The sequence below is a fragment of the Lepisosteus oculatus genome, chromosome 5 (assembly GCF_040954835.1).
Source record: "Lepisosteus oculatus isolate fLepOcu1 chromosome 5, fLepOcu1.hap2, whole genome shotgun sequence".
NCBI lineage: Eukaryota > Metazoa > Chordata > Actinopteri > Semionotiformes > Lepisosteidae > Lepisosteus > Lepisosteus oculatus.
In genome coordinates this window covers 36,588,043-36,600,391 of record NC_090700.1, presented here as the reverse complement: position 1 = coordinate 36,600,391, position 12,349 = coordinate 36,588,043, and the positions used below count along the sequence as shown (strand labels likewise).

The following is a 12,349-nucleotide window of genomic DNA, read 5'->3' as shown; positions in this document are numbered from 1 at the left end:
CCTTCATTCATTTAATTCTGCTCTCCTGTCTGTCCCCCAAGCCTGTCTACACTCTATGGGTGACAGGGCTTTCTCCTGCTGTGCCCCAAAGCTCTGGAACTCTCTCCCTACGGATATTACAGTGTCACGGTCTATGAGCTCTTTTAGACTCACAACCTTCTTTTCTAGAAGGGGTTTTATATATCTGGTTCTGTGTCTGCCCTTTGCTTTTCTACTGTGTTCCAAACCCTAACTGTACCTGTATAATTATACTGTCTCCTCTCATGATATATATTTTTTTCTATAAACTACTTTGAGAAGCCACTATATCAAATGCTATAGAAATTAAAGTATATGATTATTATAGTTTCCCAGAAGTCTACAACCTTCAATCTTTGAACACTGTCAGAAAACCAGAGCACCCAGAGGAAACCCACATGAACACGAGGAGAACTTACAAACTCCACGCAGATAGCTCCCCAAGTCCAGAATTGAACCCAGGAACCCAGTGCTGCGAGGCCCTGCATTGTGCCACCATAAATGCAGTAATTCAGTACCTATTTCACAGCAAGTAGTTGACATATTGCCAGCAGCCATATCGGCCTGTGACTCACAACTGGCAGCCCACTGAATCTAAGCAGGTGTGAGCCTGGTCAGTACCAGGATGAGAGATCTACCGCAAAAAACAAAGGCTGCTGGTGGAAGAGGTGTTAGAGGGGCCACCTGGGGGGGCTCACCGTGCAGTGTGTTTGGATCCACTAACTTGTAAAAAGGAAGGTTTCATCTTTTGGTTGAGAAGTAAAACCGAGGTCCTGACTCTCTGTGGTCATTAAAAATCCCAGGGTTCTTCTCGAAAAGAGTACAGGTGTTACTATGGTGTCCTGGCCAAATTACCCCCTGGCCTTTACCAATCCTGTCCTCCTAATAATCCCCTTCAATGAATTGGCTTCATCACACTTTTCTCCTCCCCACTAATACCTGATGTGTGGTGAGAGTATGGCTGCCATTGCATTATCCAGGTGGGGCTACACATTGGTTGGGACGGGAGTCCCCATTGCCTGTGAAAGCACTGAGTGGAGTGTCCAGGAAAGTGCTATAGAACTGTAAGGAATTTTAAATATTACATAGGCATCAATGCTGAAGTCTGTGAAGGGTGGCAGACAGTGGCTCGTACACAACAGGGCACTGAAACCTGCGCAGCACTGCAATCTGTCCTCCACCTCATTGCCTCACCTCACCCACACATTCAGGGAAACAGAACCCTCAGCACGGCACACAGAAAGACAGAAGCTGATTCACAGAGGCAGGCCGATGTGAGAGGATGACTGAGAGGCTTGATAATGGAGGTGGGGGAGCAGAGTACATCATCTGCCTTTCATAACAAGTATGCTTTCAGAATATCCGAGAGGCAAGGTGAGGAGCCCAGCCTTTTCTCTGTTTCCCACTTTCAGACATCTTCAGGGGAAGTTATTTAGTCTGTGGCCGCACCACAAGCCCCCCTCCCGAGCCCCCAGAACAGAACTTTCCAGGGCTCCGCACCTCCTCGGCCCGCCTGGTGACAGAACCGCGCTCGCTCGCACCCTCTCGGTTTCCGAAGCGCCGCTGCCGCCGCGGCCCACCTCGCTGTTCCGCCTGACAGGGCCCAGAGCCCCGCCCGGCCCACGCGCGCAGCTACCAGCCGGCGGTTTTCGACGGAGCAGGAAAATAACAACAAGAAGGGAGAGGGGGGAACGATGTGCTCTCCCACACGGCTGTTTAGTCTACCGTTTATCTTGTATTGTGACTAAAAGTCCCACACAGCGATACCACAGCTCCCCTGAGTGCGAGAAGCTCTTGGCGGCCTACAGGTTTTTCTGCAGGGCCCGCGGCGGACAGGAGCGTTGGAGTGGGTGGCAGTTTGTCATCCGGCTACCGCTGGGCCTCTCCTGCGCCGTTTGTGTGATTTTCTGTGGCTTGTGCTCCGTCTCGCTGCCTGTCATCCACACGAGCTCCGGCAGCCTGACTGTGGAGACGTGGGGGAAACGGCTGCTTCTGACGAGTCCTCGAGCCTGGCAGGAAGTGGAGTCGAGAGAAGCCTGGAGTCGAGAGGTGGCAAATGAGGGCAGACAGTATAGCGCATGTTGGTTGCTAGTAATTGAATACTCCTAGTCCTCCATCATGGCTTGGGAGCTGGGACCAAGCCTTCACAAACCCCATGTGAGGAGGTGTTTCCTGGGTTTTGGTGTGGATTCTTTAAGGAACCTCTGTTCCTTATCTTTCCATTACCATTTACCTTTTCAACCATGAAATAAGCAAAAGTGGCCATCCCAGCCATAGTAATACAGTGCAGCTAATGTTGGTATAAAAACAAACACAAAAAAGACAAGACTTTTTCCTATAGTTTCTGTGCTCACACCACACTTTTGCTTTCCAAAGACCAAGCGTTTTTCACACCCCTTCTCGCTATAACCTTAATTTAATTTCGCTTGACTACTACTTTACTGTCGCTCTAATTTGGGGTACCACAGCAAGCCTGTAGTTTATACCGCACAGCGCCACTGGAGGAAACTGCTTACGTTTCGCTTACGTTACTGGGCGTTTCGAAGAGACGCAGTATCAGGTGACGAGCAAGCCCGAGCGTGTTCCCTTCAGCCACTTCTACAGACTGTGCCCTTCTGTGAGCACAAACCGGCCTTGCCCCACTGACAAACACTGCTCGCACTTCACGTTAAAGGCTGGCGTAAACATATCAGCGTTTGCCCGCCGAGTATACACAGGCGTCGCAAACTCCGGCTGTGTGGTCACTCCGTGTGCCTCTGGTCCCTGCGGCCGTCACGTACGGAGGCAGCATGTTCTTGCATGAAGGTTTAAGATTAGATAAATCACGGGGTTTTCTTTAGCCTACAAAGTCAGATCGGCAATCTGAGGCATCAGTCTAACATTAGTTCAATAAATTCAGCAGGCTGAAGTAAATGCATTTTGTCAATACATTCTCAGTGTATTTCTCAATTCATAACATCTCGATCATCGTTTACAGCATAGGAATGTTTGCAAACAACATGAGGCCATTCTGCCTACCTAAGCTCATCTGTTTGCTGAAAGATGGTATCGGTTTGGACAGCATGAACGTGTAGCTTTGTTCAATACTGTCACAACCCCGGTGTTTCGTTACTTCCCGACAATCAAAGAAAACAAGGGAATCAAACTAACGATCTATTGGCGCAATAACCACATTTCTTTTGGCATTTGGATTTAAATTTCTTGAAAGGATACTCCGTGAGAATTCACGTATCTAAAAATATTTAAATTTAGCAGCGAAACAATAAGACAAAGCACCCCTCCCCCCCTCATTTGCCATTCTGTACTCCGGACGAGGGAAGGGTGGGATACAGAGGTTAATTCTGTGTACAGTAATTGAGGAGTGGAACTGGTTTCTCAGGTGTGAACATTTGGCGCCTCCCTTTCATTTCCTCCCGCCGTGAAGATGAAAGCCCTGCTCCCCAAGACATTGTTAGACGACACTTGACCCGAGCCCACTTTGCGCCATGTGTAGTATAACTGTATAAACTCTTCTGAGACACTCTGCCATTCACACGTTGGCACTCATGTTTGTACAAACGTCTTTCGACCCCCACAGCCTATCATTTAAGATAGTCGTACCTCTGCCTCCAGACAGTATATTTTATTACAGCTAATCAAAAAAGACATTTTGAAAGAAGACTGTTATCTCGTAATTTTCATACGCCTTCAATCTGAACTAAGAAAGGAAGAAGGCTTCACAGCCGAAACGTTGTGTTTTCTCTCTTCTCTTTTCAGCATGGATTGAACCTATTACTTCCCAGCTGAACCAAGTAAAGATGTGACGTGGACAGTTTTAAAAAAGAAAATCCACGTCGGTCTGGTATATTTTAAATATTTAAAAAATTAACAAAACATTGTACTTCAAAGAACAAAAATACATTGCTATCCCCTTTTTTTGCGATTACAAGTCCAGAGGTACGGGTTAAAAACCCAAATCCACACAGGAAAGAAATCACAGAGGAAGAGAAACCAGTGACCCGTACAGACGACTTTCGACACAGCCGGCCGCTCTCGTTGGAACTCAAACCAGAGACTTTCTTTTGCGTCATCCAGCCGAAAATTGCAGAGTCTGACCGCAGCTGGCTTTTATTTTAGATTTTTTTATATTAAGTGTGTTATTAAGCGCTCATCCCTGTGATTTGGGTGTGCCTTCGCCTGGAGTGGCCACTGATGACCGTTTCCCCGCTGTCTCTAATGGCAGGGCGAGCTGGCTGCTCCTCTGTACAATGCTTTTGGGGCTTCAAATATCTTAGGTTTTGTTTTTCGACTTCGGTCGAGCTCGGACAATGCCGTGTGGTCTGGTTTCTACCAGAGGCGGCGCCAGTCTCTTCTGGTGGCTGGAGGTGGTCTGGAATATGAACTACGGTGGGGGTAGGAAGCACATCTCAGGTTTGGAGAGACTATTTTCAAAATTGCTCTCTCCCCATTCCCTTACATCTAAACTTCCTCTGGCTTGCACGCTTAGCTGCAAATTTAGATTTGACAAGTTCCCAAAGCATCTAACACGTCGGTGGCGTACAACGATATAGATAATCTGCACAGTTTGTGCTGGAAAGTGAGCCTCGGGGGGCGTCTGTTTACTTGGGTTCACCCCCTGAGCGCCTTTTGTCGTCAGCGCAAAATTTAGGCCTTGGCGCTGGCTCTCGGAACAAGCCCTCGGCTCCTTCCCAGCACACACTCAATCCCAGAGGCTGCGGGCCAGCTTCCTGCTGCTCACGCCGGCCAAGGCAGCGCGCAGAACAGCGCGTACCCCGAGCGGAATGCGCCGTGCGCGCCGCGCTCGTTCCGCACGTCACCTGCGCTCCCCGCGGCCTGGTGTTTTTCCACAGGAAGAGGTGAAAAGGGGGAGAGCGCAGTGGATGCGAAAGATATTATAGTTATTGGAAGCCATAGCAACTTGGCGCCAGGTCAAACTATTAACTCTGCTGGTGAAAACAAGGGGAATGCACTAATCTGGGTTTGACTGTGGGATCTGTTTATTAACCACGCTTACAAAAACAGCTCGTTGAAGCACTGCTGACTTCAGAAACCCCCGGAAGTAAACTGAGTGTTTAGTAATTTGTTAAAACCTCACGAATGTGGTATTTTTAAAAACAGTGTTCTGGTACTCGAAAGGTATTAACTATTTCCTGATTGCAGTAAATAAAATGATGTTGTTGATGACAATTGTGACACGTAGTTTGGATGAAACGTTATAACCTTGTTAGCACTACCCACTCTCTCCTTTTGAGTACAGTGAAATATATTTTTTTCAACCTTGTCAAAACCCGAGTGAGTTGTCGGAAAGTGTTCTATGTATCTTGTATAAGTGTATATATAAAGCCCAAGCAATTTTCCGTGTTCAGTCGTAGGTGATGTGTGTTCATTTTTCGGTAGGTATAACGGATATCCGCCCTAATCCTTCCTGTAAATGTAGTTGCTTTGCTTCAGTAAACAGCTTTTGTAACACAAATATCAAAATGCGATACGAAAATACTTCAAAAAGTGTAGTTTTACCAATTAGGCTGATGTTGTACAGAGAAAAGACCGAAAATTTTCTATATTTAAGTGTTAATGTCCTATCTAAACGCGAAAGGTATTTTGAAGACATACGTGTAAATAAAATATTTTTAATTTTTAATTTAAACGTGAAATAGAAGAGATGTAACGCGCCAAGGACTGGTAATCTGACCAGCTTCGTGAGCAGATCACAAACATTAACCAGTCATCTCTCCCGAGAGACTGCGTGGTCACGACTTCAGCTGGAAAAATATTCCTTTGTGATCAGTAGAAAACGAGCTCGACAAAAGACGGGGGCTGTTGTACAGATTAAATCTTTGGCCATCATTCAAAAGACCAGACGCTATTGTAAATGAATCAGATACGCTGCGTTAACTTCAAGCCCCAACCTCACGTTATTATTTTTTTAAACTGACCACTGAAAAACAACAGCAGTCCCAAGGAATGATACTATTATTTTGCCAGGATAATTTAAAGAGCCCCTAGTATCAGTAGTTTACTGTAAATATACTGAATATGCTTGTTTTCACCCGCGAGCAGGTTTTCAGGTCGTTTAAAAAAGTTATTTTGTTTTTAATACGCTTCATTATAATGTAGTGTAGCGTTGATGCCGCATTCATTCACGCTGGCTGTGCGACGTACTGATAACTCGATCTTGAAGGATGCTGTATTGTACAACAAGGATTATTTCTTAGCTGAAACTTGGGACACTTAATAGGAAAAACATAATTAACTATTTTAACACGACTCCTTCAAAATTAGATTTTACTGTGCTCAAATTGTAGACAACTAAAGTTGAACGCAGGCTTTAGGGGGTGTTTCGGTTTAACGCCTCCCTATAAGGTTATGTTTCACGCAAAAAAAGTAAACTTGCTTTGAAATCTAACACGAGGAAAAAAAACTTCCCAGTAGTGTCGTCACCAAACACGTTGATACGTTGACGTCAGTTTCTCCACTCGGCCAGCGGAAGTTTATTTGCATAATCCCGCCCCTCGACGCTTCAGGGCATTTTCCGTAGTTCCCACGCCCCCTCGAACTCTACGGGCCAATCAGATGTTCGACACTGGTAGGTGGGTCAAGTTCCGAGATATTAATTGGCCCGCTACACACGCCTGTCACTGTGCCTCTTAGTTTATGTCACTTCTTTGTGTTCCCCTTTCATAAATAGGCGAGGTAGCTGCGAAGAAATTAGTCTTTCAGGCGGTTGCCGTCGTTGCACTTATTGTTACCCTGTTTTTATATGTACAGTCTTTTTTTTAACTCATTAATTTCTTACGTCGGGGAGAAGAATGACCCTCTGAACCAGCCAAAGAGAATACTGTTCTTTTTAAAACTTCAAAACACGGCGGGAGGAAAAAGCAGACACGGCTTCGCGTCAAAGGAAAGGCCCTTTTCGGAGGAAAAAGAAATCATTTTCACGCACCATCGACACGGCAGCGTGGAGGAGTTAACGAGAAGAGAAGCGCTCTAGCCCCGGCAAGTTTCGAAAGCTCTTAACCCGTTTCCAAACGTGGGGCAGAATAACCCATGGATCACCGCTACAGCACCAAAGGCGACATGATCCCCGAGCTGTCTGCCGCCGCGGAGTTCGTCACGAGCCTGCTGAGGACCCGGGGCTTCCTCCACGAGCCGCGGCTGCAGGTCTTCAGCGCGTGCCTGCAGGAGGCGTTGGCAGGTGAGCGGACGGTCCTCTGGGGTCCAAGGATTTGTAATCGCGAAACGAACGGGCGTCTGAAGGGAGTTTTTGTGAGAGAGTGTCTTTGTTATCCCCGAGGGGAATCATTGGTGGGGCCATTTAGTGGCAGCGGTTTGTAAAAATAATGCTTCTACTGAGAAAAAAAAGAAAAAAATATGCTTGGGTTGATTTAGACGTACGTTCTGAGAGGCATTCAATTCGGGACCAGTTAGCCTTGCTTAAAGGATTCCAGTTTTTCTCGAATTGGTCCTCGTTGTAGACGATGACGTTGCTTCGTCTACTGCTAGGTTACAAAGTTCCCCTATTTACAATGCCTTTCTCAGACGTAAATATTTGCTTTCTTTCCTTGTGTGAGAAGTTTTCATTTCTGCTCGCTCGCTCTCCCTGGGTAATCGGCGTCCATCTCCAGATCTGAATGCGAGCTGTAGCCTCTGTCTGCGAGGCCGGTCCTGACGTACGCGGCTTTGTTGTTCTTTCCCCAGAGCACTACAAACAGCACTGGTTCCCCGACCGGCCGCAGAAGGGCTCCGGCTACCGCTGCATTCGGATTAACCACGAGATGGATCCGATCATCAGCAAGGCCGCGGGCCGAATCGGACTGAGCAGCCAGCAGCTGTACCAGCTCCTGCCCAGGGAGCTCACCCTCTGGGTGGACCCGTACGAGGTGTCGTACCGCATCGGCGAGGACGGGTCCATCTGCGTGCTGTACGAGGCGCCGCCGCCGGCCTCCAGCCACTCTCCCAGCGCCGGCGGCGCCGGCGGCGGCCTCGGCCCCTACAACCCCCTGTTCACCTGCAAGAACCAGTACCTCATAGGGCGCACCAGCCCTCCCAAAAATTACCTGATGACCGTTTCCAGTTAATGTGCATTAGAGCGTCGTGCAGGAAAAAGACAGGCAATGCGTTTTTCATAGGGAGGATTCAACCAGCGTTCACCCTGTAAGGAAGTGACTTTCTATTTTTTGTACAGCTGGGTATGTAATTCTTTGCCCCCCAAATAGGCCTATTTCCAGTTACTGGGGCTCTGTTACCCGCCTCCCTGTAGGGGTTTAGCTTGAGCACCCATTAAAAACAGCCCAGTGAAGAATAAATCAGGGGATTTTTTTGCATTAAGATGTAGCTTCTTAACAAAAAAAAAATAGTTGCCTTGGACGGGCCAGTCCATGAGCACTTTTTGCACTGCCAAGGCATTTCGTATTTGTATATTTGTGTCCTTTTTAGAATTAACTGCGCGAATCTTTTTCATGCTGAGGAAGCATTGTATTTTTTTATTTATCCACGTGATCTTGACACTGCGTAATATATCTGGGGGAGGGGAAGGGGGTAACATGTCTGTGCCCTCTTGAGGAGTCAAAAAAAGGTGCAATAAAGGATAAAAAAACTCCCACAACACAGCTGTTTGCTAACGTGGTTAACTCCAGCAGGTGTGCGTGCTTTTTTTAACAGTTTTGTAGTGATCACTGTAACCACGTGGGCCTCGACGCCACTTTACAGAAATCCCGACAGCGTGGCCTGTTTTTTTGGGAGAGCCGGGAGGTGATTGTAAAACAAAGAAGCTCGAGTAATGCACTACTGGTTTCAAATTTGGAACTGACATTTTTGTTTTTTTGTAAATTGCACCCCCTTGTTTTACAGTCGTCGCGCCCACCTTTTTCGTTGTAATTTTCGGGTCGCGTGTGTGTGGGGGGGGTTACCGTTCCTGCTGTAGCTGCCCCCTGTTCGTTCCACGCAGCCTTCGGGCAAGCCAGTGTTGTGGGAGTTTGTGCTCCTCGAAAGGGGTTAAGAGAAAAGCTTTTCCTGCTGTTTTCTTCCGTGCAATAGGACCCCAGTTACACAAAGAGCCGCTCTCCGCGCTTGAGGGCGACTGGCACTGAACAGCTTTATTTGTTCTCCAGTTTTTGTCCTGGATGAAAACCTTCAAGTGTTCCTTCCTAACAGTTCTTGTGCTGTGAACCTGAAACCTGTTGGGAAGGACGATGGTTTGTCTGGAAAGAGCCCCATTTAGACTGGGGTGGGGGGGAGGGGGGGTGGGCTGCTGGGGGGGGTCACATCTATGGATATTGTGTCCAGTGGCCACTGAACTTCCTTTTGGAATCTCCATTGCCTGTTGGAATAAGCTGTGAGACAGGAGGCCGTTGTAAATTTGTAAGCGCCAAACTGACACGTTGTATCCTAATGCTGGAGTGTAATTATGTTCTTAATTTTTTTTTTGATGGGGCTGTTGACCAGCTGATGTTTACCAGTTTCTATTTTTTGGGGGATTGGGGTTGAGGGGCTGTAGACTTTCTAAGCTGCAAGAGGAGATGTATTCCATGTACATTTTTTTTATAGATTGTGTACATAGATAAATGTACAGTTTTGTACTCTACACAAAGTCATTTTAAGGAAATAAATTTTTACAAATTTGAAAATTACCCAGTCTTTGGAATTATTATTCCGTGCCATTGCTAAACGTCTGACCAAGTGATTGTTGAAACTGATATACAGATGCAATAACCCCAAAACACATCCTGTTATGTTAATTTCCCTCAAAAGCCAACCTGGAACTATATCGATCTGTTGAAAAGAAGACCAGTGAAGGAAATACCTCTAGGAAATGGAGCTGTTTCACTTGGATGATGGATTGCTTTGGGGGAGCACTGTTTGAAAATAATCAGTTCTGTCCTGTAGTTACCAAATACTACTTTAATTCCCCCCCCCCCCCTCAAAGAATGAATGGGAATAGGCCCCAGTTGGATTTGTTTTGGATAACACTGACATTGCAGCGTTTTTCCGAGGATGGCAGTTGTTTCCCTTCATGATATTGTGGGCATGCTGTACTGGATTCTCTCTGTGGATCCTTTAGTGCACCTGAAAACAATAACCCCGATCGTCCACATCCTTGCTCGGAATTGGGAATGGGGTTCGGGTTTTCTCTGGTGGACCACCAAGATCTTGTCGCTTAACTCTTGCCTTGGTGCTCTCTGGCACACACCTGACCCAAACTGAACATAAAGGCTGTAGATAACCCAGCATCACACAAGCTGCTCACAGGGGCCCGACATGTCCAGGGTAAGGTAAGCAATTAAAAAAAAAGTCACTCATCCTAGCAGAGGAGAAGCTATTTTTTTAGGCCAGACTGACACTTCGCAGCAACAAAGCAGAAAGACCGTTTTTTTTTTCCTTTTACTGCTCCGTTCGAAAAAGCCCCAGTGCATGCTCACAGAAGGGCTTGATTGTTTTGTCTTTTGTGGTTAAACCTTTTGTATTGGAAAGTCCCATCGTAATCTTCGGCGAGCTAGTGCAGCTGGTATCATGCTTCTTGCTACCTCAGATTTTCGACAAGGCCGCTTGGCTTTAAAGGCAGGTAGGGTGTCTTTTAACTTTTAGTAGTACGCTTATCAGTCCTTACCACTCCTTAATGCTGCTTTTCCTTGTGATAAACCAGCTGAAACCTTTGTATGCCATAGACCACACCCAGTGTGCAAAAACAGGACTTTCAATATAGTCTTGTGACAAAGGGAGAAGTTGAGGGCCTTTATGTTTTAAGTGGATGGTTGTAGGTTTGAGTTCCTGAGCAGCTGCTACTGTTTCTCATTAGCCGGGTGCCATATTCCCAGTTGCTCCAGTCAACTGTAGGATTGGGTGCCAGTATTGCGGGGGGGTAACCCTGTAATGGACAACTGTCCGATGTGGGGGTCACTCTCTCAGTCTTATAGCGCAGAAGCCAGGATAAGCTTCAGTCTGAAGAGCCTGCAGGCTGGAGTACAGACTACCATGAGAGAGAGTTGCCCCCAAGACCAAAGAGTAACTCATGTCACACATTCTGCAGTGTCGGTCATTGTTTATGCCATTGTCTTCGCTTCAAGGCCCCAGCCCTCTGTGTGTGTGTGTGTCATTGTGTTTTGTTTTCAGTAATGCTTTCTCCAGTTCACCCAGAGCCTTAAAATAAAACCGGAGAAAAGCAATGCCAAGGGCTGGGTTTCCTCTCCCGTCTCCTATAGAAACCCTGTCAGAGGAAGCAGATGGAGCCCTCGTTCTAATTGCTGACAGATATTCGGGTCTCTATCCACCCACCATGGACAGTGCAGCTCTGATCATTACAATAGCAGAGACACTATTGAATGACAAGATTAATTCACTGGGATGTAATACAGTGGGTAGTTGTTAAGGTGTACTTGTTTCTTAGTGGACTGATTTCCCAGGGCTAGGATTGTCCAAAGGTCTTTAAGATGTGCTCAGTTGTCAGTGCAAATGTTTATGTCCACAAGCTTACAGTTGTCTTAATGAGAAAGTCGTGCCATGCCATATCTTTAATTATAACATCTTACAGCTTAATCACTTGAAAGGTTTAATGAGCATTCAAAACTAATCTTGATTCCTGGGAAATTAAGTGTTATTTGGAAAGGGGTAATAGACTTGATAACAGGCCTTGGACTTTCAGGGACTTGCCGATATAGCAAAGGGTGTCACTGAATGATCCACTCTGGCTGGGCTAGTTTGTGAAAAGGCGTTCTTTTGTTCATTGTATAACTTCAAAGGCGTTCGGTTTTAAAATAAAACACTTCTTAAACTAGTGGAAAACCAAGCTGTGGTCTGCCCCCATGCAGTCCCAGTTTTCTGAAATACTCTTACTCTTCATCTGAAATGCAAATGCTTTTACATGAGCTTTTTTTTAAAAAAAACAACACAAAACTTTCCTCTCCTGCAACATCTCTCATATCACCTCTGTCCATGTCGAGCTGAGCACATAACTTAGAGCGGTATTCACGCCACAGCAAAATTGTTTCTCCAAAGTGTGGTGAAAGGGCTTTTCTGACTTCTTGTGAACATAAAGTCTGAATCTGGCAGATCAATGCAGGGGGTTGGACTGGGGCTTTGTTGGTGGCACACAGGTGTTCCTGGCAATAAGTGTTCTTCTGCATCTCTTGTGATGTGATGTGGTTCAAAAGCTCAAGCTGCGACAGGCGCTGGAGCCTGTGCTGTCGTCCCACATCTTCTGCAGGCTTTGTGGCAGGATATTGACACACGGGGCTTAGCCCGTGCACTTCACAGCCCTGTGCACAGCCCCTGTGAGGGCCCAGGTGGGTCTGGCACGGCCAGCCTTCGCGCTCTGTCACTCGAGTCACACAGATGG

General features: G+C 46.6%; 2 protein-coding genes across 2 annotated transcripts in view; both read left to right on the top strand.

The window, feature by feature from the left end:
- The first annotated feature begins 6,696 nt into the window (after positions 1-6,696).
- btg2 (B-cell translocation gene 2) lies at positions 6,697-9,647 on the top strand. The gene is made up of 2 exons (XM_006628430.3): positions 6,697-7,213; positions 7,717-9,647. The coding sequence occupies exons 1-2, from the start codon at positions 7,066-7,068 to the stop codon at positions 8,094-8,096; spliced, it is 528 nt and encodes a 175-aa protein (XP_006628493.1). The 5' UTR covers positions 6,697-7,065; the 3' UTR covers positions 8,097-9,647.
- An 88-nt stretch (positions 9,648-9,735) lies between these two features.
- LOC102698535 (calcium/calmodulin-dependent protein kinase type 1D) overlaps positions 9,736-12,349 on the top strand; it is a 48,394-nt gene continuing 45,780 nt past the window's right edge. Inside the window, exon 1 of the mRNA XM_069190330.1 lies at positions 9,736-10,289. The gene's annotated coding sequence lies outside the window, so the exon portion shown is untranslated. The remainder of the gene's footprint in view (positions 10,290-12,349) is intronic.